The 26,006-nt window shown below is 37.8% G+C and overlaps 4 protein-coding genes across 13 annotated transcripts; 1 reads left to right on the forward strand and 3 right to left on the reverse strand.

Annotated features, from left to right (window-relative positions):
- The first annotated feature begins 389 nt into the window (after positions 1-389).
- LOC124430422 lies at positions 390-4,287 on the forward strand. Its single transcript, XM_046976982.1, has 9 exons — positions 390-682; positions 827-1,057; positions 1,122-1,279; positions 1,387-1,534; positions 1,638-2,064; positions 2,337-2,491; positions 2,577-2,816; positions 2,890-3,122; positions 3,236-4,287. Exons 1-9 carry the CDS (start codon positions 628-630, stop codon positions 3,434-3,436), a joined length of 1,848 nt encoding a protein of 615 aa, XP_046832938.1. The 5' UTR covers positions 390-627; the 3' UTR covers positions 3,437-4,287.
- LOC124430753 (protein FAM32A) lies at positions 3,977-4,929 on the reverse strand. The gene is made up of 3 exons (XM_046977754.1): positions 4,799-4,929; positions 4,527-4,659; positions 3,977-4,418 (listed from the first exon to the last, which is right to left on the reverse strand). The coding sequence occupies exons 1-3, from the start codon at positions 4,885-4,887 to the stop codon at positions 4,296-4,298; spliced, it is 345 nt and encodes a 114-aa protein (XP_046833710.1). The 5' UTR covers positions 4,888-4,929; the 3' UTR covers positions 3,977-4,295.
- On the reverse strand, positions 4,798-7,641 carry LOC124430733 (ADP-ribosylation factor-like protein 8B-A). The gene is made up of 3 exons (XM_046977721.1): positions 7,079-7,641; positions 6,296-6,612; positions 4,798-6,207 (listed from the first exon to the last, which is right to left on the reverse strand). Exons 1-3 carry the CDS (start codon positions 7,199-7,201, stop codon positions 6,087-6,089), a joined length of 561 nt encoding a protein of 186 aa, XP_046833677.1. The 5' UTR covers positions 7,202-7,641; the 3' UTR covers positions 4,798-6,086.
- Positions 7,642-8,498: 857 nt separating this feature from the next.
- On the reverse strand, positions 8,499-25,671 carry LOC124430465 (elongation of very long chain fatty acids protein AAEL008004-like). Of its 10 annotated transcripts, none has more exons than XM_046977082.1 (9): positions 24,653-24,975; positions 19,877-19,991; positions 14,613-14,739; positions 12,886-13,076; positions 12,553-12,633; positions 11,864-11,947; positions 11,224-11,280; positions 11,040-11,145; positions 8,499-10,933 (listed from the first exon to the last, which is right to left on the reverse strand). In XM_046977082.1, exons 3-9 carry the CDS (start codon positions 14,668-14,670, stop codon positions 10,464-10,466), a joined length of 1,047 nt encoding a protein of 348 aa, XP_046833038.1. In that variant the 5' UTR covers positions 14,671-14,739; positions 19,877-19,991; positions 24,653-24,975; the 3' UTR covers positions 8,499-10,463. The 10 variants fall into 10 exon arrangements, with proteins under 10 accessions (XP_046833038.1, XP_046833017.1, XP_046833049.1 ...); XM_046977061.1 differs by lacking the exon at positions 24,653-24,975 and adding an exon at positions 20,370-20,519; XM_046977093.1 differs by lacking the exons at positions 19,877-19,991; positions 24,653-24,975 and adding an exon at positions 25,519-25,671.
- Between the last annotated feature and the right edge of the window lie 335 nt (positions 25,672-26,006).

Here is a 26,006-nt window from a genome sequence, read left to right on the forward strand (position 1 = left end):
CAAACGATTACAAACATAATTTTCTGATCTATAGACCGTGATAAGCGAATCAATAAATGAATATTTAATTATAATGGCTATTAATATTAATTTAATCACTTAATGTTTGACCTTTCATATATATTTATATGATTATTACCGAGCGAATTTATTAATTTCTATCATTTCACGTTTTTCTTCTTCTATATTGTCAATTCTATATTTTCTATCAACAAATATCAAATATATTTGAATGAATATTAAAATTCAATGATAAATAATTTTTCTCAGTATTAAATTTAAACATATCTAAATTCAAATGAAGCGCGTTTAATTGTTATTTACAGAAAGATGTCGTCTCTAAGATATTCGAAAAGGAAACAAATTTGTAATTCTCGAAAGCGATCCTAGAGGACAGACAAATCGAGGAGCGAAATAGGGTGGAGCATAGCCTTTTGATGTTTTCATCGTCTCGTCATTATTATTAAGCTGTTTACGAGTCGATCTTGTATGGTTATTAAGTTTACATCTTATTTTTCTTTATTTTTTCCCTCTTTCTCTCTCTCTCTCTCTCTCTCTCTCTCCCCCCCCCCCCGCCCCTATCATCCTTAGTCATTAATTGCGCACAACTGCAGTTGGAATAATATAATGTGTAAAGTACGGATAACGTGTTTATTTCTAATAACATGTTTTATTTATCAAGGTAAATTATCTCTTACGTTTTTTCTTTAAAATCTTTAAACCGTTAAAATGTGATAAAACGATTAAAAGTGATAATAATTCTAATGTAGACGTTATATTTTTCTAATAAACGATGATTCTTTTTCTTTCTCTTTTTTCCCTACAGCATCTGCATCCTGCCAAATACCATTGATAATTAGGGGCTCTTGGTTTTCTTGGGAGAATGGGAGGAACACATTGACAGAAATAAATGCCGAAACGATGACAAATCGAGGATATTGTATAAATATGTTGGAAGAATATCATGTGAATTATACGTTTGTATTTCGCAAAAATGTTTGTTATCATTGTGTAAAACTGATTGTTAGAACGGTTAATGTATTAGAGAAACTAGAAGGTAAGGAGATTTAATAACAAATGTCATTTTGTTCGTTGTTATATCAAATTTATGATTATTTTAGCAAGCTGTGTAAATTTACCCACCGGTGTTGAACCTACGGTAGAAAACGTCTGCAAAGGATTACGTCCTGATCAGCAATTGATAACATTATTTTCTGAAAATTATGTTCCTGTAAATTGCAGATCGTCGCTCGAAGGTGTATGGCAGTTTGCCTATCAGGCAAGTTTTTTTCCTCGATAATACTTAGAGAATCCTTGGATTCTTCATTTTTCCTATATATAGAAATATAGATTATCCTCTGGATGCTATCCCATTTTTTCTTCCAGAATCGTTTCAGGTTTACAGGAGAATGCAATCATCCGGATGCACAAATACGTTCTTGTCAAACAGCAGGAACACAGTTTCTTATAACTAATCAAAAGTTCAATATAACTTACAGACAGTGTCAGGGCATGAAAGGAACCTTCGACGGATGTTGGTTCATATATTAATATTTAAATACTTCTCTCTCTCTCTCTCTCTCTCTCTCTCTAAAAAATCATTATATGTCTAAGCATTATATGTCGTTTCATTTTAGTGGTAGAATACAGCTGTTTGGGTGATTGGTTCGTAGAAAAGAATCACTTTTTTGCTGTAGCAAACACAAAAGAATCTAGAAAGGACGAAAAGTACAGGTGTTTTTTAAAAAATCGCGATGACGATTTATACATTGGTGTATCGATTACAGCAGAATGTAATACTTTGAAAACAGTCGAGAAGAGTCCTGAGAGATTAAGAGTTACGCCTGTCAAAGCTGAATTAGTAGAACCTGGGTGTCGCTTACCTCAAGATATGCATGGGAATTGGATAAATACTGCTAATATCGATGCGGACGTTTTCATTAATGAAACGCATATCATCGAAACGTGGTATCCGGACGAAGGCCGTTATAGACGTACGATTTATGTTTGTCGTGAATTAAGAGATAGTAGGATAATGATGGCACGATTAACGGTCGATGGCTGGTATGTTTTATCTACAACTTGATAATAATGTATGATATGTACGTACACAGATGCGCAGAAAAGATCGTAGGATTTCGTTAAAAAGAAAATATACATATGATGACCTTGAAAAGAAAAAAAAAAAAAAAAAAAGAACGAAAAAAAATCCTTTGCCCTAAGGACTTTTTCCAAAGGACCATAAATGAAGGAGATATTTAGATGATTGAAATACTCCATAAAGTATGTATTATCGTTTTTAAATCGCTGATAATATAAATCATTTGCTGTTATAGCCAAAGGGATTACGTTTGTTTCGATGTTGTTACGCGGCATCACAATATCATTAGATACCGCCGTGGTCTTGCCGTTATTAAGGATGATTTTCATACAGTTTGCTCTTGGGTCCAGTTTCAAAATACAGAAGATTGGAAGTACGACTTATTTTTAGGTGTGCATAAGAAAAGGGTCTCTTTTTCTTTTTTATCGATTTAATCTCAATCTATATTACTTTTCTTGTCGCGTTTCTTCCACAGCGAAAAATCCTGTTCCCGTACGTTGTCCTGTCGCTGGAAAATACATGTTTAAGCAGAAAGGAGATGTACTTTTCGAAACACGTATCTTGGGTGGTGTCACACTATCGCCACGTCCAAATATCTATTGTAAGCAAAATATTTCGGATTTTTCGGTATGCGATACAGATCAAAAAGAAGTGGCCATAGATGAGAACTATTGTTTGTCCGTGGATTATTTAGGAAAGCCAGTGGATATTTATAGTAAGTATAAAAGTTCTTATTAGTGCCTTTTATTTATTCATTATTTCAATTCATTCATTATTTCTCATTATAGGCGAACCCGATTATAAAATGAAATGTATTGGGTATTGGAAAGAAAATTTAAAATCCTATCTTATTACATACGACGAATTAGATCCTTTCAGCAAGTACCGTTGTTGGGTATATCAGAGAGCAGATTTGAACAGAGTATTAATGTCTCAGGCAATCGGACCATTTTGCGATCTTAAGCAAGACGTTACGAGTAGCAATTATACAGAAGGTGCAGCAGTTGCACTCGAATTGCAAGTACGTATAGTAGTTACTTTGTTTTTTCCTTTTTGCCTAACGTTACACATAAAGGGCAAAAGGGAAAGTCATTGTTGTCAGTGTGACAACAATGTCAACTATTTTTATTACAGGAATACGAACGAGAACGCGATCAGTGCCCGATGCATTTTGATGATGGAAGTAATCCATGGATGCAGACTGAAAACTATATTAAAGTTTTCCATTATGGTAACGGTAACGATAACGCGATCGTAACGTCTCCCTTATTGCTTACGGGACTCTTAGTCTTTCTTACTCGGCTCAATTTTATACATATACATATACGAGTGTAGCGCATATGTATCTCTTCAAGATCATATATTTTTCTATTAAAACTATATTTTGCCACAACACCGGCAATGATTCTATAGTTCGTAGTTCGATATATCATCGCAATGATGACTAAAGTTCGTTGATCATCTTCATCATTTCTATTCGATGATGTTTAAGACGTTTATTATTTTTACAATGGAGAAGAATTTCAAGTACAGTACACACGCGCGCGCGCCCACACACACACACACACACACACACACAATTAAGAAATGGTTGAATTGCATTTATGCATGTACATATGTGCGCGCGTGGCCAGTAATAGCTGGCGCGTTGTCTACACTAAATTTCTTTCGTTTAAAATAATTTCTACGCAACGTGCACCTTCTCTTTTAGGTCATTAACGAAAGCTTATTCGACGAAATATAAACCACATATGTACTACCTTATTCAAATCCAAATAACTTATATTCATTTAATTTCTCATTTCTTTTGTCTCGATTACCAAACAATATTAAACAGTATTAAAGATAGTGTAGACTATGGATAAAAGTCAAATATTCCGTCCAATTTGTGCTTTAATGTACATACAATGGATATTATAATAAGCATACAAAAACGTTATTTTACTCACCGATATCAGAATATTGGAGATAGTTTTCTTTATAACATTATTTAATGAATGGAAATTTTATACATTTGATTAGTCTAAAAGCATGATAAATATAGACGTATTATATAGATATAATATTACACTTTTTTTCATACTACATACGAGTTATTAAAATGAACTTGTACAAGCTTTATTTATAAACTATGTCACAGATTGTTATTTATAATCTAAATAAATAAAAATGTGTCGAAAAATAAACGGTGCCTTTATTTGGTCCAGCTGACTTTTGGTATGTCAAAGTGCTCTGTCAAACTATCCAAATGCCTATTGAATTCTTCGACGCGTTGTTTGTGTGTCATAGAAGCCTTCTGTTTTATCCTCTCATTTTGCTGAAATAAATACAAACTATATGAAACATACTATTCCCTCTCTCACTGGGTGTGTGTGTGTGTGTGTGTGCGTGCACACAGCGTTTACCGACGAAGGAAAGAGATTACCATTTTTTCTTGCATTTTTTGAAAAGCTATTTCCGCCTTTGTACGCTTTATTTCAATATTCCGTGGTATCTCCTCTTCGATTTTATTGGCTATCTCCACTAGTTTCTTACTTTTGCTATCTTTTTTCTTTTTCCTAATGAGTAAATGAAATCAAATATTATATCAAACATAAAAGAATATTTAAGGAATATTTATTTTATTATTAGTCCTTAAAAACGTCCTAAAAAATAAACTTAACCTCAAATCACAAACTGTTCTATGATTGTACTTACTTTTTGCTCACGGTCTGATCGTTTTTTAATTTAAGAGGTCCTTTAGCAGCATGTGCATAAGGATCGTCGTCGTCGTTTGTCGGAGGCATAATTTAATATTAATTAATCAACAAAATATATTGTACTGTAGTCAACGAGTTGACGGCGTAAAGTTCCTTGACAAGTAAGAAGGTAATTAGACAAATCAAAATCAAGGTAACGACATCTAGAGTGAAGTGAATTTTTTGCGCATGCGCAAATTACGAAGAATCTTCTCACCGGCAAAAGACTGCAGTATGCGTATGCATTATTCTAGACACGGAAACATATCTGGGATAATATAAAATGCTGGATAATATAAATTCAAGTAATGTTGACGCAACTTAATGGAATATTTGTAATAAGTATGAAATGATGAAGAAAGTCAAATAAACGCAGATGAAGTAAACGTATGTAATTAAAAGTACAAGATGAATAAAGTATTATAATAAAATCATATACGTTCCCCAATGAGATTAGGATTCGGTACATAGGCGAGCATCCATTTAAAAAATGGATTATAGGGTTTTATTTATATGTATATATGCATATATACGTATATACATATACATAACACACAATCATATTTTATAGAGCATAATAAATTGATATCGTATAGTCCATTATTCTTCATTAATTATACAAGTTTACTCAGCATCGTATCATGTACATTTAGCAATCAATCCTTTTAAATCTCTACATGGTGATCTTTTAATCGTTATCAAGTAATTTTAAGAGATTGCGTATTATATAGTAATTAATATTAATACCTTTGAGCCTGTATTTGTATCAGCTATCATTGTGGTCTATCATAATCATTAAATACTATTATGCTCCAATGGTACAAGTTCAAATAATAGCACTGATGTTTGAATCGAGTATCTAAAACCGAAAATATAAAAAATTGTTCCTTAACGCTAACTAGCCCTCAGATTATTCGAGCTTTTCATCATGTTACAATTCACAAAAATGTACTTGGCATAAGCATTGTTTTGTTTTGTTTGTTTTACTTTCTTCTCTCTCTCTCTCTCTCTCTCTCTCTCTCTCTCGCCCCCCCCCCCCCCCCCCCTGCCGCTTAATTTCGCCACAAACTCTTCGTATGTAAACTTAGAACTGCTAAAGCTTAGGTTTAAGAAATTTTTCTACGATAATGACTCGATTCTGAATCCTGAACAAAATCCACTGAACACTCCTCGTGCGATTGATCCCAATGCTTTTATCGATATTTTGGGTTTTCCAACACGAATATAGCACAATATTTTTATGCGTATTAGCGTATTCCGCTTCGGGAATGTGCTATAAGCCATTGTAACGTAATATCAATATTGTCCTTTTCTTTGCAGGAAATACTATAGCAACAAATCTCACGATCTTGAATCGCTGATAAATTCCTAAAGAACAAGAAAAAAAATTGTTACGGCATAATCATTAAAGATCAATTTAATGCGACTGACCATTTTGTTTATAATGATCTCTTACATTCTTTCTATAAGTCCATTTTCATCCAATGCATGAGGGAGATCCCTTTTATTTCCAAGGACCAAAACTGGTATACCGGAAAGTTGAGGTTTGTCCAGTAAATTATGTAATTCGTTACGACTGGCCTCAATTTTCTCCGAATCAGCTGCGTCGACCATGTATACTATAGCATTGACGCCTCTGCAGTATCTTTCCCACATGGATCTAAACCTTGGTTGACCGCCAATATCCCAAACTTTAATGGTAACATTACCTTTAGTTATTTTACGCATATTAAAACCGACCGTTGGTATCATATCTTCGCTGAACTGTCCTGACTGGAAAAAGAAGAAAAACATTTCTATAACATTTGACATTTATAAAAGCCAGTCAATTGCGCTATAGCAGATGGGCTACATTTCAAAGCTTTATCGTATCTTCTTATATCTACTCAATGGAAAACTATATATCAAGATCAAACTTTGACTCACTAATTGTTTAAAGACCTTTCATCTATAATACGATTGAAGAAAAGATTAAACGGATAAACAACCGTTCCTCCTAGTCTTAAAAACGCACCTTACAATCTATTATTTTAAGATTAAGGCACAGACGAAGTAGAAAATATAACCAAACTATGGTGCACGCGTGCTAGCGATCTTTTCGGTGAAATGCGGTGCTCTTTAAAGGATATATGTGTCGCATCGTTTCGTCATTCCTCGACTTCATTCTTTTGTCGGTTTTGTCGGCTCGAAACTCGGGGCGAGGTGTATCGTGCTAGCAGTAAAACAAAAAGTTCCGTACCGCTATAACATTAACGAATGTAGTTTTTCCGCTATATTGAAGTCCAACAAGCGTGAGTTCCATCTCCTCCTTCCAAAAGAGAGACTTGAACCAGTCTAAGATCCTATTGATTAACGCCAACATCCTGAATAATACGGGGGACGTTGATCCCGCTGAACCGGCCGAGGTTTCTTTCTTTCTTTCTTTCTTTCTTTCTTCTTTACGTTGTTTCACCCAACGACAACAACGACAACGACGACAACGATGAGCCAACGACGGCGACGGCGACGGCGACGACGACGACGACGACGACGACGACGACGACAACACTCACGATCTTTGACATGTAGTCATTCGCGGACAAGAGTGGTCGACGTCAGATACGCGCAGCAAGTGCGTACCACGCTAGTCAATGATACCGCTGGCCGCTAACTGTGCGCCACTGTTAATTCGCAATGCGTCTACGTTACGATAATTGTTATCAAATGAAATTTTATCTTCTTCAAATGCCGATATATCTCGCATACCAAACCATCTTGGTCTTTCGCAAAGATTTACAAAATTTATTATCACTTTACAGTTTTACCATTGACGTATAGCAGAAGACCGGATAAACAGTGGCTCTCAACATAGATCCCGAATAGAAATGCGCTCACCTTTATATTTAATATTTCCGAATGTTTCATTAGAGAGAGAGAGAGAGAAAGCAATATATATATATATTATTAGGACTAGCGTTAATTTTGAAAAGTAATATTTTCTCTCGTTTATCCTTCGATATACTTTCGACGAAAAAACAGTTAAATGTCGCCAAATCGTATTACAAATGGCTCGCTTTCGTGGGCGGGAAAGAAAGGAAAAGTGACGATAGGAGCGCACGAATAGCCGATGCGTGTTCATCGAATGACTCACATGTTTCTCTACTTCCGGATATTTAACGGCATATCGAACTTGTCGATACTCTTTCTCCTATTTTCGTTATACTTTTCAAATATTCTCATGTCATATACATGGTGAGAGTAAAAATATACCAGAAATAAGAAAAGTACGTATATGAAATCTACTAGATTCTCTTATATACAATTTCGATTTTCTTTAATCATTTACGACGAAGGGAATATCTCGCCCATCGATATCAATATTTCTGTTATCAATGCTCCAGATAAATGGTATTGTAAGGGTGACTAGCGTGTCGCAAATATTATTTATTTTCTATATATTTTAAAGGATTAGGTTATTCTACATGACAATGGAACTGACTATTTTCGCATAAAAGATTTTCTATGTTTTTCGATGGAAAAAATTTGTTAAGGGAATTATACCAAATGAGGCTTACATGAAGCTTTTCGCAGCGCCATCTGAGCTACGAGCTTATCACGTTTTACGTATAAATTTTATGCGGTCGATAGCGTTCCAATAACGAATTAGCGTTAGTTTCAAATTGTCGTTCCTATAATGCATAGTATTTTATTATTAACAAAAATACATCATGTGTCGCGAACGGACTCACCGCAAATTCATAAATTTGACTATAAAACATACCCCTATATAAGAATATAATATTGTACAATTCTCTCCTACTTTATTAACCCACCCCGATTCGACTGAATATTTCAAATACAAACTAGGCAGTATTCACGTGTGATACAATAAGTCGGCTTTTGAATGCGGAGAAATATTTATAACGATACAACTTCAAACTCCCTGCCGATAGAAAGAAGAATAATTAGCAGCTTCTCCTTATTATTATTTTCTTTCCTTTTAATAGAGATCTTAATCTCGTTCAAATGTAACGAGAGGGGCACCGAACAAATGATCGTTTTTGGACAGAGAGAAAAAGAAAGTAATAATAAAGCTATCTTTTCAAAAGATATTGTAGAGGGCGCATTATCGAAGAATCCTTATGTACATAGCCGCAAATATGTAAAACAATATTTCTTTCATCTCGACGAGTGTTAACATTTGTACACACAAATATGCACGCGCACATTAATTATGATTATCGTGCGCTTATTTACTATCTCCAAAGATTATATTCTCGAGGAAGTAATCGCATTATCATCCCCTTTAATTCATTCTCTCGCACACACACACACACACACACACACATGTATATATCATTTCATTAGTGGTGTATTGACGGCATAGCATCATATACCTCGATCTTTCTAGATAATACAAAACTAATCTATCTATATACAGGGTTGTACGAGAGACATCCAAAGCGAGTGAAATTGGTGGTCGTAATTTAATGTAATGCGAATAAAAATGAAGTCGAAAAATCGAACGAGCTGGTGAACGAGCAACCAGGAGTACGATTATGATCGTCCTTAGAATATACATATACACGCACAAGCACTAATGCACGCACACATATACGTATGTCTTTCTTTTTTTTTCCTTTTTTGAAAAACATCATCGAGACCACGGTTTTCTTCGCTTTGCGCGACGTCATGGCATTCACGCACGCACACACACACATACACCCACAGACACACAGACAGCAGACAGATACACGTGGACGCGCGAGACACGACACAAGTCGCTACGCTTACGGTTGCATTGTTCCTCATCGTTTAACATTACTGCCCGTTCAATTTATTATGTACAACATTAGACGCATCGCGAGCTCGCCTATATATTCCACTTTAACAAGTCAGATATTCTCACGAAGCTATTCGTTCGAGCAAGTCGAAATAATAATATTCACATCGCAAATCTTATGGAATGCAACGAGGAAACGAGTAAAAAGAACGATGGAATAAGAAAGTTAACCGATCTCTAAGAGGATTTCCTTCCACCGTCACGATTCCTTCGATAGCGAGAGTTTTGCGGTAAAGTATTTCCAAGATACGGAAACGCGTACCTTAAACGTATCGATTAATTATTATCATTTGATTTATAGAAAGAAAGACAAGAAATCCCAAGAGAGACGATATCGCGAAACGAAATCGTCGTTATCGATTACGTACTTGTAAGCATGTGCTTTTTGTTGTACACACGATGGCCCTGATGCGCGCTTCCCTTTAATCTCCTCTTTTTTAAAAAGACACGTGTCATCCAACGATATACGTATATACCTTTCGAACGGGATAAAGGGGAAAGAGGATGAAAAAGCGAATTTTGGTCGAATAAAAATTATTCTCCTTTCGTCTTTAACTTTAACTCGGTAGATTTTAAAAAAGTACCTATGAAGGCAAGGAAGAGGAATTGAAAGTTTAAAGAACGGCGCAAGGTTTGGAGAGATAGAAAAAACAAAAGTGTTAAATATCAAATGAGGAAGATGGATGAGCCAAGGAGGAGAGATCCACGTTGCGGTTATCATTTTAACGAGCTGTCGATGTGACTTGAAGGCATTTGGTGGCAAAGAAGAGGAAGAACAACGACGATGAATTTTTTGCTTGGGTCACTCGTTCAGAAGATAACCTTTTCGAAGGTTGAATTCTGTCGCTGCTAAACTCTCTCCTTTAACGTAATAATCCGCAGCATCCCTTCTTATCGTGCCGTTGCTGGCGATATTGCCATTTGAGATGACGCCGTTCGCTTTGCCATTTGCAATACCATTACTTGTCATCTTTTTAGTAGTCTTCTTTTGTTGATAATTTTGCTGATAGAACTTGTTGAAGAGGAAGAAGAACATAATGGCGTGCATGCCGATCCACCAGACGAAGGCTTTCGGATAATCGCAGTCGATGAAGAGCAATTGGAAGGCGTGTATCATTATTAATACGAATTGGATCATTTGGAAGGCCGTAAGATACTTTTTCCACCAGAGGTAAGGCTGTATTTTTGGCCCTAGAGCGGCGAGTAAATAGTACGTGTACATGATAATGTGTACGAAGGTGTTGAGTAATCCAAAGAAGGTTGAGTGACCGCCTGAAACGATGATTCCAAATTATATCAGATGGAACATGTATATCTGTATATCAGATTGAAATATCTTTCTCTCTCTCGCGCGCGCACGCGCGCGCGAATGACATACCAGGAGTGAATTTAACGCCAAACCAGACGGACATTGGCATGCAGCCGTGATGGATAACATGAAGCATCGACACGTGGTTATTTTTTTTTCTCAGTACAAAAAAGATCTGAAAGATAAAGCATTGCATCTCAGGTTTACTGTTCATTTCATTAGAGATAGTTAGAATGATTGTGGTGCCGCTTACCGTATCCATGAACTCCGTAAATTTCGAAAAGTAATACCACCAACTGGCGTGCACCATCTAAGATCATCGATATGATTAATGTTCTTATTTATATTCTTCATCTAATAATTCCATCATTTCACAACGATTAGTTTATTTCTCTTTCTTTTCATTTTGCAATTGATACGATATTATGGCGTAAGTCGATCGTATTCTAGTCTCGTCGTATGTTAAAAGAAATAGGAAAAAATCTATGAATAAGCACGAAGCTGGTCTACTCATTACTCCCTCTATATACATATATACCGATGTTACAACATTAAACAATGATTATGCTGGTATCTACCAAATACTACTTTTATCAACTACAATTACCAACACTACTTGTTTTCATCATCTAATTGTCTATCTTATTGTTAAAATGTTAGTTACATAAAGTTAGCATATGTCGAACTTCAAATTTTACACAATTTCATTTGAAAGTATTAAAGATCGGATCATAGTTATCAATATATTAATTATTTAAATTGAATCGGATCGATCAAACTTTACTACTCTCGAATCAAACGTTACTATTACCATAAAAAAATCGAAAGCAATTGTACAATTTATTAGTACATAATTACTTTAATGGGTTAATAGGGAACACAAGACCTCTCACCCTTAGTACTTGGGGTCGTTCACTGTAGTCTACAGGTTGACACTTTAAAGAATACTCTCCAGTCAGCCATCCGGACATTCCTATCTGCAACCACAACCGTCAATATGCTACTTGAGAGAGAGAGAGAGAGAGAGAGAGAGAGAGAGAGAGAGAGAGAGAGAGAGAGAGAGAGAGAGGGGGAGAGAGAGAGAGGGAGAGAGGGGGAGAGAGAGAGAGAGAGAGAGAGAGAGGAGAAAGAAAGAAATTAGACTAGAAAATATAAGCGTATAGTATTGTATTGGGTTGACAACTAAATGATTGCCGGATTTCAAATAAGAAGAAAATACGCAATCACTTACTTGCCAACCCAATAGATACATTCGAATATGGAATATAAAGTTCTTCGAAAGTGATTGAAATGGAAAAATGCAGAATTCTTTCGACCATTTCTTTCCTCTTATTGCTCTACCTACGAAAGTCCAAAGACGAAGGCTAAAAAGTATGAATGTTGAGAGGAAAAAAAATGCAATTACATCATCCACGTCCCGTCAGCCAAGCATAATAGGATGAACCAATTTAAAGACTACTATTATCTACAACGATGGATTTGTTACAGTCCATAATAGTCTCGTTGCACACATGTCTTATTCTCTTTTTCAAGATCGACGAGAGTCCTCTCATGTAACTAACATCGCTCGTTGATAACTTACCTTTATTGCGGTCGGGCTGTTCGAATAATCCACAGGCTGACAATGGAAACTATAGTGGCTCCACCATCCACCCATCAGGCACTGTATTTCCAAAATAAATGAAATTATGCTGTTCTAACATAGAAATCCGTGGGTGGAACGTACTCTCGGCTGGTCGATTGATCTCTGTCCAATCGGAGCGCTACCAAGGTAGCGCTAGAAGATATTCTCGCGTATCGAAGTGACAAGTTAACGAGTGATGGATGATGATATCGATAAATTCGTTAAAGGCTCTACGATTTTCTTGACGTTGGAAAAGGATGAAAGAGGGGAAAGAAATTGTTAAGGACTTACCTCGTGGAAGAGCCACGCCGAGAAGATCACTTGGAGCAAATTATAAACTATGAGAACGTTCGTCAGTTGAAAGGGCTTTCGATTTTCCATCAGCTTTGGTCCCAAAACTTTGACGATGTATATATAAGTAAGACATATGAATAGAGTTGGAAAGGGAGATCTCATCAATAGCCAGTTCGTCGTTCGTGCGTCTATAGAAAAGGAACGAACGATACAAACGATAAAAGTTTTAATCATTCGAATAAACAATATAAGCATCTTTGCGTATTATTAATTTCTTTATAATCATTAACTCTCAATCAACGCATATACCATAGCGTATTCCTCCACTGTATTTCCTTCTTGCGTTAACGTTTCCTGCCTGTCCTATCGTCGAAATCACCCGACACGTTAGATACAAACTATGAATAAATACGATCGAATCTACAAACGCATTCGACGTTCGCGTGACGATGTTTGTTTACAATTCGGTAGCATCGGCTCTTATGACAGTTTGTCACTTTTCTTGTTCTTCCTACACGACCGATCTTTATTTACGATCCAAGTTCAAAAGTCAATTATTTTCATTTGAAACGCAATATGCATATATACACGTTCATGATAATTTATGAATACTCACTTTGGACTTATGTTAATATCAAATCGTATTTTTTATTCATCAGTTTATCGAGTTGTTTTTGCATAGTTCTTCAACGTTTTATAACATTCAATGTTTGAATTTGCATACGTTCGACGGAAATATGCCAGTGGCGGTAAATTGACACATTTTTAATGAACGTCGAGTAGATTCTTACGAGGAAAACACGATGCTTTTCGATAACTTTGAAAAAATAATAAATATCATCGACGTACTATCGTTCGTTTAAACTGCTAATTGTCAATAATAATATTATTCGGTTCTAACACATATATATATATATATATATATATATATATATATATTCATTGAAATTTACCTTTATGTGTATGCCAGTCAATAAATTATTTTATAGAGAAAGAAGCATCTGTCGAGAGAAATGGAAATTGTAATAGATTAGAGCTTATTAACGATATTGTAAAACGCGAAGGAGACAACGCTTAATTCTCTTTTGGCCGATGTCGAATCTTCTTCTCGACTTTAATTAGCGACTTAACGATCGGGATCCGTTCGACCATCGTTCTTCCTTTGGGGAGGAGGAAAAAAAAGAAAAAGAAAAGCAAAGAGAGAAAAGAGAAAAAATATCTATTTTTGTTCATTATGTAGACGTTAAAGCTAACTTTAATGATCTTTGTTAAAATTACTTTTACGTGACGTTATTGTATAATCATATATTTCCGTCATTAAATAATCAGATATAGTCGTCGTGGAAAGAAAAAAAATGTCACTATCCGTGGAAAGAAATTTAACATTTAAATCGTTTTATTCAACATCACGATCGAAGAAAAAAATAAATTGGCACTAATAGGCCAATAAAAAAGTCAAAATGATTAAGAAAGAATCATTAGCTCGACAGAGCCATCGAAAGGAAACTTATGAACGAGGAAAGATCGATAGAAAAAACGATCGATAGTGTTTCCGGTTTGCGTCTCGAAGAAATGACCCTGAAGATCAGATGACACTTGTTCGAGGGCTCCGCGACGAGTATTGAAAGCTAAATAATATCTCTCATGGGACATATACCTATGCGTATACACGTAGATGCGCGATTGGTATATGTTAAACGAGATAGGTTCAAGTGCGTACATACCTGCGTGTTTGTCCAAGATTTCGTGGAACCGGTCCACGTATTGAATTATAATCGACATTTTGTTTATGGACGAGGGCAGACAGCTTCGTCCTGGAAATTTAGAATAAAGGCTCGGCACGTATCCCTCCTGAAACAAAGAAGTCACGTTTTGCAAATAAATGCAGATATCTGCCGAAGAAACCGAAGAATACGCGCTTAAGAATTCGTTCTATACTAGCTCGTACAGAGGATTTATATTCGACGACATATCTATGAATTACATCCATCGCATACATTCGTCGAATATAAGAGAAATCTTGTAGGTATTTCTGTGGAAAGATAGATAGAGAGACGAACACATTGTATTAGCGAGGAAAGTTTCGTAAAGCGTCGGCGCGTCTTCTCTCGTTCGACGTACGACCTTTCACCTATTAATCTGTTCTCTGAGAGAGAGAGAGAGAGAGAGAGAGAGGGGGGGGGCATCGCGAAAAGAGAATCGTAATTAAATAAAAAGTTCTTAAGATCGAAGTTGACGCGATTCGTTACTTGAGCGAAACGTTCCTTTCATCCTCGAGTCCGGATAACGATCGTTGGCTCGTGGAAAATTTTTCTTCAGGAAATAACGCCATTTCTTGGACAAAGTTTCGCGCGCTAAGAATCGCCTATGCCAGCCTAGGCTTAGGTATTTGCGATAGTAGCATTAAGATTATATATGCGAGCGCGAGCGCATTGCGTAACGTCCGCCCGGAGACAAGAATATTCTTCGTCGAACTTTTATTCGAAATTCCGACGCGCGCTCCGGAACTTCTTTATTTTTATTTTCATAATGTATTTCGCCTACGTCCAGACCGAACATTATAAAATCGACCATGAATCGAAGCGACCTCGAATTTCCGTATTACGATCGCGCGCATTCACGTAAGTCAAGTACACGTGAGTTATACGTACGCATATTCTTTATGAATCGATTAGATCGAGCGCACGCTCTTTCTCGAGCTAAACATTTACCTTTTAATTTTTAATTCTCTTTTCTTTTTCTTCTTTTTTTCTTTTTTTTTCCCCTTCTCAATCTGTTTCCTCATCTCACGCAGGAGGGAGATTGGAGGAATTCGAAAGAAATGTCCTTCGACCTATTATAAATGTCGCGGTGTGTTACGTGTACACGGACATATAGATTGGGTCTATCCAAATCTTTCAGGTGTACCAATTGGTATCGACGCTAAGAGGCTCGGCTCGGTCAGGCTCCTCTTGTCCTTCGCTGATAGAAATCGTATATTTACCTTGCGTATGATCGCAAAATCATCGCAACCGATCCTTTTGCTCGCTTGCAAAACGTAAACTCGAAAACGCGTCGAGCAAACAAAATACCTTGAGAATATATTGCGAAAACTGTATACATAATAACGGTTCGAGCACGGAAAACGGGCCATGGCTTCCACACGCTCGAGCTCAAACTCGTATCTGTCTGCCTGTCTGTCTTTGCTCGAGCGCGCGTGTGTCTGTGTGGGTGTGTACGTATATTGCAAAAGAGCGAGAGAGGATTGTGTCGTTGCGTAAGAAAATCGTTCATCGTTACGCGTTTATATGTGTGCTACGAAACTATCTATCTATACCTACCTATCTACCTACCTAGCTACCTTTTTTTTTCGTCATTTTATACCAACGTATCGTTGGTCTCTATCCGGTGCTAAACGGCAGAGAAAAATGTACGTACGACTCCCCTTTTGCTCCTCATCGGCGATTCTACTTTATTCCTCGAAGAAATTCCATTTTTATCGATGGGGAAAAGTCGCAAAGGACAAAGGGATTAATTTGAATAGGCCTCTGAGAATTGACGAGATTCAACGATCATGTCACCGTAGGAAAGCAATTGAGTTCACTTTAAACTTAAAGATGGCAATTAGAGGCTGCATCGAGGCCGATACGTAGCCCCCGTTCTCATAGAGTGCAGAAAGACGAGCGTGTTACGTTCTGTTCTCTCTTACCTTCAAATGCAAATGTATTTACGAAATTTTCGATCGATCTAAGGTATATAATTTCGCGATAGTTTTATTATTCGTTGTAACGTGGAATGAAGGAATTGTATATTGTCACGTGCGACATGTTATTAGGAAGAATGATAAAGATGAAACGGGGCAAGGTTGTTGTAACGCAAAGGCGCACACGCACACACACACCCACCCACGAGCGTGATATATTTAAGAGATAAATATTAAATCGCAGAGAGACCCGTCATTCTCGCACCTGTAAGATCTTAGACGCGCGTTCCTCTTGCAATGGAAAAACTCGTCTGGATATCGAGCACTAGTATGCACCATCGTACCCAGCAGCCGCAACGGCGAGGAGCGAAAGTGCATAGCTGAGAGAACTCGCTGAAAGAACTCGCGACTTACGGAGTTTCGCGGGTGCGCGCGAGCGCACCGCGCTGCCATAAGGCCTAACGTATTAATGGCAGCGCGTGATGCTACGTCGTGATGAGGAAAGAGAGCGGACTACGAGTTGAGCGCGAGAGAGAGAGAGAGAGAGAGAGAGAGAGAGAGAGAGAGAGAGAGAGCGAGCGAACGAGCGATCGAGCTAGAGAGAGAGAGAGAGAGAGAAACAATTCCTTTTATATAATCGCTGTATTAAAGTATTTTCTCGACGACGACGACGACGACGACGACGACGACGACGACGACGACGACGAAGAAACGCGAAAGCACTAACGCGGTCTCTTTCAACTTCATTTCTTTAACGAAGACCTTTCGTTTTCGTTTTAGCATAAGTTTCTATGATATAGCTCCAATAGTCTGATAGACGTACAATCTCGCAAAATTTGTCGGCTAATACTAAGGCGAGGGCAGCGGCGCCGCCAGTGGTCGAGAGAAAGCAAGATTCGATTTGTTTCAGAAAATTCACATTCGTGTGTCGCAATCTTCTCTCATGTAATAAATAGAGAAGTTGGCGTGCATTTGTGCCTTTCCCGAGATCACGAATACCAAAATTTAACATTTTCTTCTCTTTTCGTTTTGGCGTCCTTCTTGGCATCAAAAATCTCTGTATATCTCGTCGAATGATTTATTGTCCATTATCGTACGTCGCTCGATTTATCGTTATACAAACGCGCAGACGATCCGTGCGTTATCGCTCTACTCTATCACGATAGCTTCTTACCGGCACTCGTTGAGGATCATATTAATACGATCGTCTAAAAAATCGTTTACAGAGATGAGTCACTTATAAGAAATGACATTCTATTTAGGTAAATACTATTAGAAATTTGTTTCCTTCAATAGTTCTTTGCTTTCAAAATCAACTCGATTTCGACTCGATTTGAATTCGAGGCACGACTTGTATCGTACGTACTTACAATGTCAAGATGTCCATGCGACCCAGGTAAATAACTTTTAAACGTGTGCAAGAGCGAGCCGATAGAAAAGAGGAGCTCGCGTTTCGTAATCCTTGAGACATGGCATGTTTTGTAAACGTTGTGCCAATCGCGGAGTATCTCGATTTACGCGACGAGTATGTACTTTTAAAATAAGGTCAAATCGAATCGATAGTACTTTTCATAGCGAGAAGAAAAAAAAGAAAAGAAAAAAAAAATATACACACGCGCACACATATTTCTTTTACATTGTTTTTTCTCTCGTCTCGCTCACTTTTCGTTGTTAGAGAAACGAATGAGCGCGCGATCGAATCGATCCAAAATATAACGAAAAATCGCTTGACGTCTTGAAAGACGTCTTTGTTGACCGTTCAATCTTAGCCAATAGTCTTTCGATAAAAACCCGTTTACGAGATAGGTATATATATGTGACGAGCATGTGCTGAGACAAAGCGATCCTATTTGAGTTTACGCTACATTAAGTATGTATCCATTTAAAAGTGGATTTGAAAAGGTGGCGTTGGAAAAACCTCTCCTCTTCCTTCCCATCGTCACAATAGTTTACGTATTTTATCGCGCATAACAACAGGCCGGTCGTTATCCTCGAAAGCGAGCGTGCTCGATTTATTTCTAAAGATAGGGATTCGCGGACGGAGAGGTTGAAGAAACCGAGAGAGCTACGTTACTTTCCAAGAGATGTATCTGAGAACGCACGTTTCTCTGCTCTCGCAAAGAAACAATTCTTATAACAATAATACTTCCTTATCGGGGTTATTACAAATGATGATATCACGAGGAACGATGAAAATGACTATATTTATTAATTTTACTAATGTCAAATGAAATTAGGATTTGTAGGTATCTAATGAAAGTAGAGTTTGTAGGGGAGGATGACGAATCGGTCGAAAGAAATAAAGAGTTATGCTTCTTTATTTTTTCCCGAGAACACGTGTCGAAGTTGTAATCGATAATGGGTAACGATATTAGAGAATTTGAGATACGGGTGAGATAGCGTCGAGATTATACGCCATACTATTCGAAATTACTCTAAAGTATTTATTAGATAGTAAGAGGAAGTTGCCGTTTAAGGTGCACGCTCGACCTTGTGTACCGATGACGGCCCGCCATCCGTCGGTTGACAATTCGTAAAGCTTACCGAGGTAAAAGACATAAGGCCGTCAGTGATGTCGACGAAAATATCCTCCATGTTTATTTTCTATACTTAATCTTAAATACGATCGCGAAATTCTATGGGTGCGCGTACGTTTTCTTTTTTTTTTTTTGTTTCAAAAATATTTACAAGACACTTCGATATCGGATCTATTTATTTTGCTATTCAAGTCTCAAAATTCAAATGTAATATTATAGAGATATATAATGTAATATTGTAGGACGTAACGCGAAGATTGGAAGAAATATATCTATATGATTTATTCTCGCTTTCGCCGTAGACAAAATGAATTTGTTTGGAGCCAAGTTACTCGTATTCTCGTGGCCCCCACGGAGCGACTGAGCTTAGTAAACGACTATAAATATGTCCATTAAATGTTATCACGTTCCTTTCTGCCTTTCTCTCTCGTTCTCAACAGAGACGAACCGCGAAACGAACTGAAATCGAATGGGCACGTGCATGTATCAGATGCATCGTTAATGACAAAAGGAGATCGCATCGATTCCTTCTCGGATAAAATTCTTCGCAATCCCTTTATTCTCCATCTTTTATCGATACCTCCCTCGCGTAAGACGCGACAAAGTCGTAACAAATTAGGAAATTTAGCCGAAATTTATCATATTCGCAATTGCGAATCAAAGAGATTCTTCTTTTTTTATTAATATTCAATGAAACATGAATGCGAAATAAATATTTAAATCGACGAATTGGAATAGTGGTGTGAACGATGATTCATTTATCGCTTACCAAAATCCCCAAGAAAGTCCAACGTAGTCAGTCCCGTATGCGTAATAGCTTGGCGTAACAATGTCGATTTTATAAGAACTCGATGCACACACACAAGCGTTGCTCGACGACAACACTATGAACAAGATAAACCGATCGAACGACTTTCTCCTTTCTTCCTTCTCTTCGACTTTGTCCCTCTCTCTCTCTCTCTCTCTCTCTCTCTCTCCCTCTCTCCCTCTTTTTCTGCTTTTATAATGAACAAATTTTTAGAATAAAATCAAGAATGTAGGAAATGAAAGAAAAAAGAAACGATACGAAAATGTATAAAATTGACCACCGAGATAGAACGGCGAGTGGCAATAAGGAGGGGAGGGGGCGCGCGAGAGAGAGAGAGAGAGAGAGAAAGAAAGAAAGGATATAAACTATCGGTGAAAAAGCTACAACTATATATATATATATATATATATATATATATATATATATATATATATATATACACATATGTATGTACACTTAGAATATGCGGACTGAGCGCGCGGCTTGCGAACTGACAGATCTGACGCCGGTTCATTGCTTTTAACCGAGTCGCCATGTTGATACACCGGTCTCCCCATCCTATCTACCTTCCGCGATGTCACGCTCTTTTTCCACTCTCCTATAGCGCCAAGAAGTATCCGTAAATCTCTTAATCATGCTTACACACGTGTACGTACGAATATGCTGCATTATTCACGTAATTATACGAATTTGATCAAGCATTGAAATAGCCTTTGTCTTCAATGCCTTCATTAATTGCAAGAAATACATCGATGACGTCATTTGAAATAACATTGGCAAGGAAATGAGTAGCCATTAATTTTTTTGTAAACGATGGTAGATGAATTAAAAAATTTTACAAATTCTAAGAAAATTTATATATATATATATATATATATATATATATATATATATATATATACGTATTTGGATAATCATGTATTGACATAGATGATTTAAGAATCGTCCGGGAAGAAGATCGTCCGAAAGATTTGATTCAAGGATCGATTTGGAACGGATCAAGAAATTCATTCGTTCGTTCATCCGTTCGTTCGCTTGAAAAAGTGGACTTTGTAGTAACGGGTCAAGGAATCTTTCCAACGATGACAAAATAACAAAGTCCATAGCCGATCGACCAATCGACTCTGAAAAAAGGGAACATTTGCATTTTCAAATACGTCACGTAATTTTACATCGGACTTATAGTAGGAAAAACATAAATAGAGACATTTAATTCCTATGTACACATTGATTATATTCAATGGCGCACCCTACTGACTTATACGCGATCAAACGAAAACGCTCGCTTTTTCTCTTTGCGCTTATTTACTAAGCACCTAGGGATAATCGTAATAGAAATATATTCGGAAGCATATAGGCCGAGGAATCGACACTAAACCTTATTATAATCTTGTGTGTATACATCAATAATTCATAATAATTCATAGACCAGACGTTTATATCCTTCTTTCGATAATAAATAATTTTATATTCATCGGAGAAATAAAAGTTGTTGTAAAAAGTTCTCTTAAAAATGTCTTCGCCCAAGGAAGAATAAGAGCAAACGACGGAAGAAAAAAGGGCATAACCCTCGATCGTACTTATCTTTACAGCATTTGATAATATTCCGTACGTATTATAATAATTGACATAATGCGCGCGTGCGCGCGAAACGTTCGCTAAACGACCTCTTTTCGACACCGAAACCGCCGAGTTACGATCTTTCGTAAGATACCCACGCAATTTTCTACGCGCAATAATCGCCGAGCCGGACGGCAAGGCTAATTACATATTTGCGATGAAATAGGAAGAAACAAATCGAATAGAGCGTGTCGGAGAAATAGATTCCGATTCCTTCGGCGATTTACAATACGGCGCTCGTTCGATCCGTTCGATCGGTTACGTTAGATCGTTTTATCGATCGGCATCAGCTTTCGCTATATGGATATTCGATTTGGATTTCGCTATATGGAAGAATATAGAAAGGAAGAAGTAAGATAGTAGTAGTACGTCGGCGGTATCGTCGTACGGAAGATACGGACGAGGTCGATTAGAAGAGGTAAATACTCAAACTTGGCTCAGACGAAGAACGATTACGGCGATCCTATTCTAAATTCTTCGTTCGAACGTATCGAAACGTATTATTCGGGTGAAGAAAGATCCTATTGGACGACCTTATGAACGTTCTTTTTTCATTTATCGGTTTTTCTTCGGTTTTTCGAGTTACGCATGCACGAGGAAGAATTTGCGGGAGAAACAACGGTTCGCGGTTCTCGCGTTATTCGAATCACCGACCGATCGGAGAAAATTTCATATGCTGTTCTCGATTATGTACGCTATAAGAAAAAGAAAAAGAAAACTTGAAAAAGAAAGAATTCGTTATGCCAAGGTAGTCTGTCTCGGTATGACCGGAACAAGAAAGAAAGGAAGAAGCGTTCGTTCGTTAAAATCGTCAGACTTATCGGTCGAGCATTTACAATATATATCTGACTGCGTCGAATGCGATGCGGGGAGTCGGTCGAAGGCCACGTTCTTCGTAGAAGCCCTCTCGTGAATCTACACGATCGGAATATATAAATGATCATTCAGAGTCGTGCGTCGTTATATCTATAAAAGCGATTCCAGACGCGTAAGTTCGTTTCTTACGGCAATCGTTCCTCCGCCCGAGGGAATAAGAAACGATTGTGCTTTTCGCACAAATCGAAGGAAAATGAGAAAGTTGGATATCAACGAGTCGCGCTTATCAAGGTACGAAATTATAAGAATTTTTTATAATGCGGAAGAGAGAATTCCGGATCGGGTATATAAGAATCTCAAGGTCTCGAATCGTAAAAAGGTCTCTCTCTCTCTCTCTTTCGATCGTGTACGGTCGATTTTATGCTCTCCTTAACTATTTTGCCAGATAACGCGTATAATAGACAAAAAGAAAATAATATACATATACTGTTTAATTGCATAACGGGAAAAAATAATTGACGGTCATTGTGTCGATATTCCGTCTATTGGATGTGCGCATATAGAATAAGGTAATTACGAATACAGGTTACAATGTCACGTAGAGTGCTTCCGTTTCGTTTTACGTGCTCCTTGTATTCAAATCGCGAAGCGTTATTCAATGCACTTGCTCCAACATTAACGGTCGTCAAGGAACCCGTGCAAATTAATTATACCCAAGGAATTAAGCGGAACGTCAAAAAGGCGCGTTCGCCTTTGAAAATCTAAATTGCACTTTTTTTTTAGTTCCTCCTAGGACTACCAACGAAAATCCCTAATAATAAATAATGACAAAGACGAAGAATCGAAATTTATTTTCATCCTTGTCACCTCGGCAAACACCAGCGCAGTCTTCGCGTCTTTTCCGATCGATCGCGTCGATCGTCTTTACGCCTTCGTCTCTCGTTACTTATATTTATTTCTATATTATATGCCAATGAAATATGATAATGACAGAAAAAAAGAAATCATTATGCGCATAAGATATAAACAAGAATATTTTGGCGGAAAGGCAAAGAATGTTCGATGGCGAGGCAAAGAGGGTTGACCGAGAGAGAGAGAGAGAGAAGAAAGGAAAGAAAAAAGAAACGAGCCAAGATCGAGCGTACATACCAGCGAGGCACGGTTTCGATTTTTTCCCTATTGCCTCTTTTTCCGAAAGAAGACGTTGCACGGCATCGATTAAAGCTCAGCCTTATTTCCTCGACATATTTGTCGTCTTATTTTTTCATAGGAGATAAGTGCTCCGAGAGAAAAGTACGAGACTTCCTCCTCGGAATGGAGCCGAAGAATGCATGCACACTCCGGGTAAATTTTCGTGCTATGCCTTTGCTACAAGGAAGATCGAGTTAAAAATATATCGGGCGGGGTTCCGTCTTGGTTTGCATCTTGGTTACGTCGTGGTTGCGTCTTCCTCCCACTCTCTCTCTCTCTCTCTCTCTCTCTCTCTCTCTCTCTCTCTCTCTCTCTCTCTCTCTCTCGACCGTGTACGGTCGATTTTAGGCCGGCTTTAACTATTTTGCCAGATAACGCGTATAAAAGACGATAAACGAAAGGAAAATAATATGCATATACTGTTTATTTGTATAACGCGTAAAAATAATTGACGGTCATTGTCGTTATTCCGTCTATTGGATATGCGCACGTAGAATAAGGTAAATACGAATACAGATTACAATGTTATGTCGAGTGCTCCGTTTTATTACGTGCTCCCTGTATTCAAATCGCGAAGCTTTCTTTAATGCACTTGCTCCGATATTAATGGACGTCGAGGAACCCGCGCAAATTAATTATATCCAAGAAATTAAGCGAAACGTCAAAAAGGCGCGTTCGCCTTTGAAAATTTAAATTGCACTTTTTTTTAATCCGTCCTAGGACTACCAACGAAAATCCCTAATAATAGATAATGACTAGGCCGAAGAATCGCGGTCTATTTTAATCGCTGTCGCCTCGGCAAACACCAGCAGCACAGACTTCGCGCCTTTTCCGATCGATCGCGTCGATCGTCTTTTCGCCTTCGTCTCTCGTTTCTTATATTTATTTTTATATTATGTCAACGAAATATGATAGATGACAGAAAAAAAAGAAGTCATTATGCGTATAAGATGTAAACAAGAATATTTTGGCGGAAAGGCAAGGAATGTTCGACGGCGAGGCAAAGAGGGTTGACAGGGAGGGAGGGAGGGAGAGAGAGAGAGAGAGAGAGAGAGAGAAAGAAAAGAGAAGAAAGAAAAAAGAAACGAGCCAAGATTCGAGCGTACATACCAGCGAGGCACAGTTTTGATTTTTTCCTTATCGCCTCCTTTTCCGAAAGAAGACGATGCTCGGCATCGATTAAAGTTCAGCCTTATTTCCTCGACATTTATCTGTCGTCTTATCTTTCTATAGGAGATAAGTGCCCCGAGAGAAAAGTATGAGACTTCCTCCCTGGAACGGAGTCGAAGAACGCACGCACGCGCGCGCACGTTTCTTTCGCACTCGCGAATTTTCTAACCTAGAATCATGGCTCGACACATCGCGTGCACGTTGCGGATAAATTTTCTCGCTATGCCTTTGCTACAAGGATGATCGAGTTAAAAATATATCGGGCGGGGCTCCGTCTTGATTTGCGTCTTGGTTGCGTCTTGGTTGCGTCTTGGTTGCGTCTTCCTCCCACTCTTTCTCTCTCTATGTATATATCTTTTTCCCCCAATGACTCGAGTAAAATGCGAACGACGAATTCGTTACTGTTTCTTAACGAATAAATCCTATATTCGGAGATTAAAACGTTGAGATCAAGTACGCGAGCGAGGGAATCCGTCTAATCGTACGAACGAAATTAAACTTTAATGATAACATTCATTTTTGATAACGCTTTGATGGAAGGACTTTGGAAACACTCGTAACGAGTGGATTCCCATCGAGAAAAGGTATTAAATTATGATGGCTTCGTGCGCGCATGCGTCCGCTCACGTTCTAACCTTGTCCAGCTAATCTACGATATCGACGGAACATGATTAAATTGACACGATCTCTTCAATAGTTCGAATAGGTTCGATTATATATGAAAAAGCGATTATTTTGTCGAATTAAATAAGGTTGCCGATTCGTTGACAGAACGATATAAGCGGCTATTGACCATGTGTCCTTACCTCCTTACACGCGATCGATCCTCTTCTCCTTCTTTTCAACGACTGAAGTACCAGTCTTTGTCCTCATTGTCGTCGTCGTCGTCGTCGTCGTCGTCGTCGTCGTCGTCGTCGTCGTCGTCGTCGTCGTCATCGTCGTCGTTGTCGTCGTCGTAGTCGTCGTAGTCGTCGTCGTCATCATCGATAACTAGAATTTGCGTCGATTTAACGCAAATTTGTATTATCAGAAAGTATTCGTCGAATAGTTCCAAATTCTAACCTTATCGAGGTGATGGACGAAAAAACGCGGGATTACATTTTGATTCGCTTCCTTGTCCAGAGATGACGCAGTCTCTACGACTCAGTTATATAATTTCTCGATGTTTCGAATATTTGCATTTTCGCGCGTATTACAAATCCATCGACGATCGTCGAGAGGCATGAAGAAAGGATCGAGGAACGATCGACATATCGTAGATTATCTACGATAATAAAATTGACGAGTCCTTCTT

Source organism: Vespa crabro, chromosome 1 (assembly GCF_910589235.1).
Source record: "Vespa crabro chromosome 1, iyVesCrab1.2, whole genome shotgun sequence".
Lineage (NCBI taxonomy): Eukaryota > Metazoa > Arthropoda > Insecta > Hymenoptera > Vespidae > Vespa > Vespa crabro.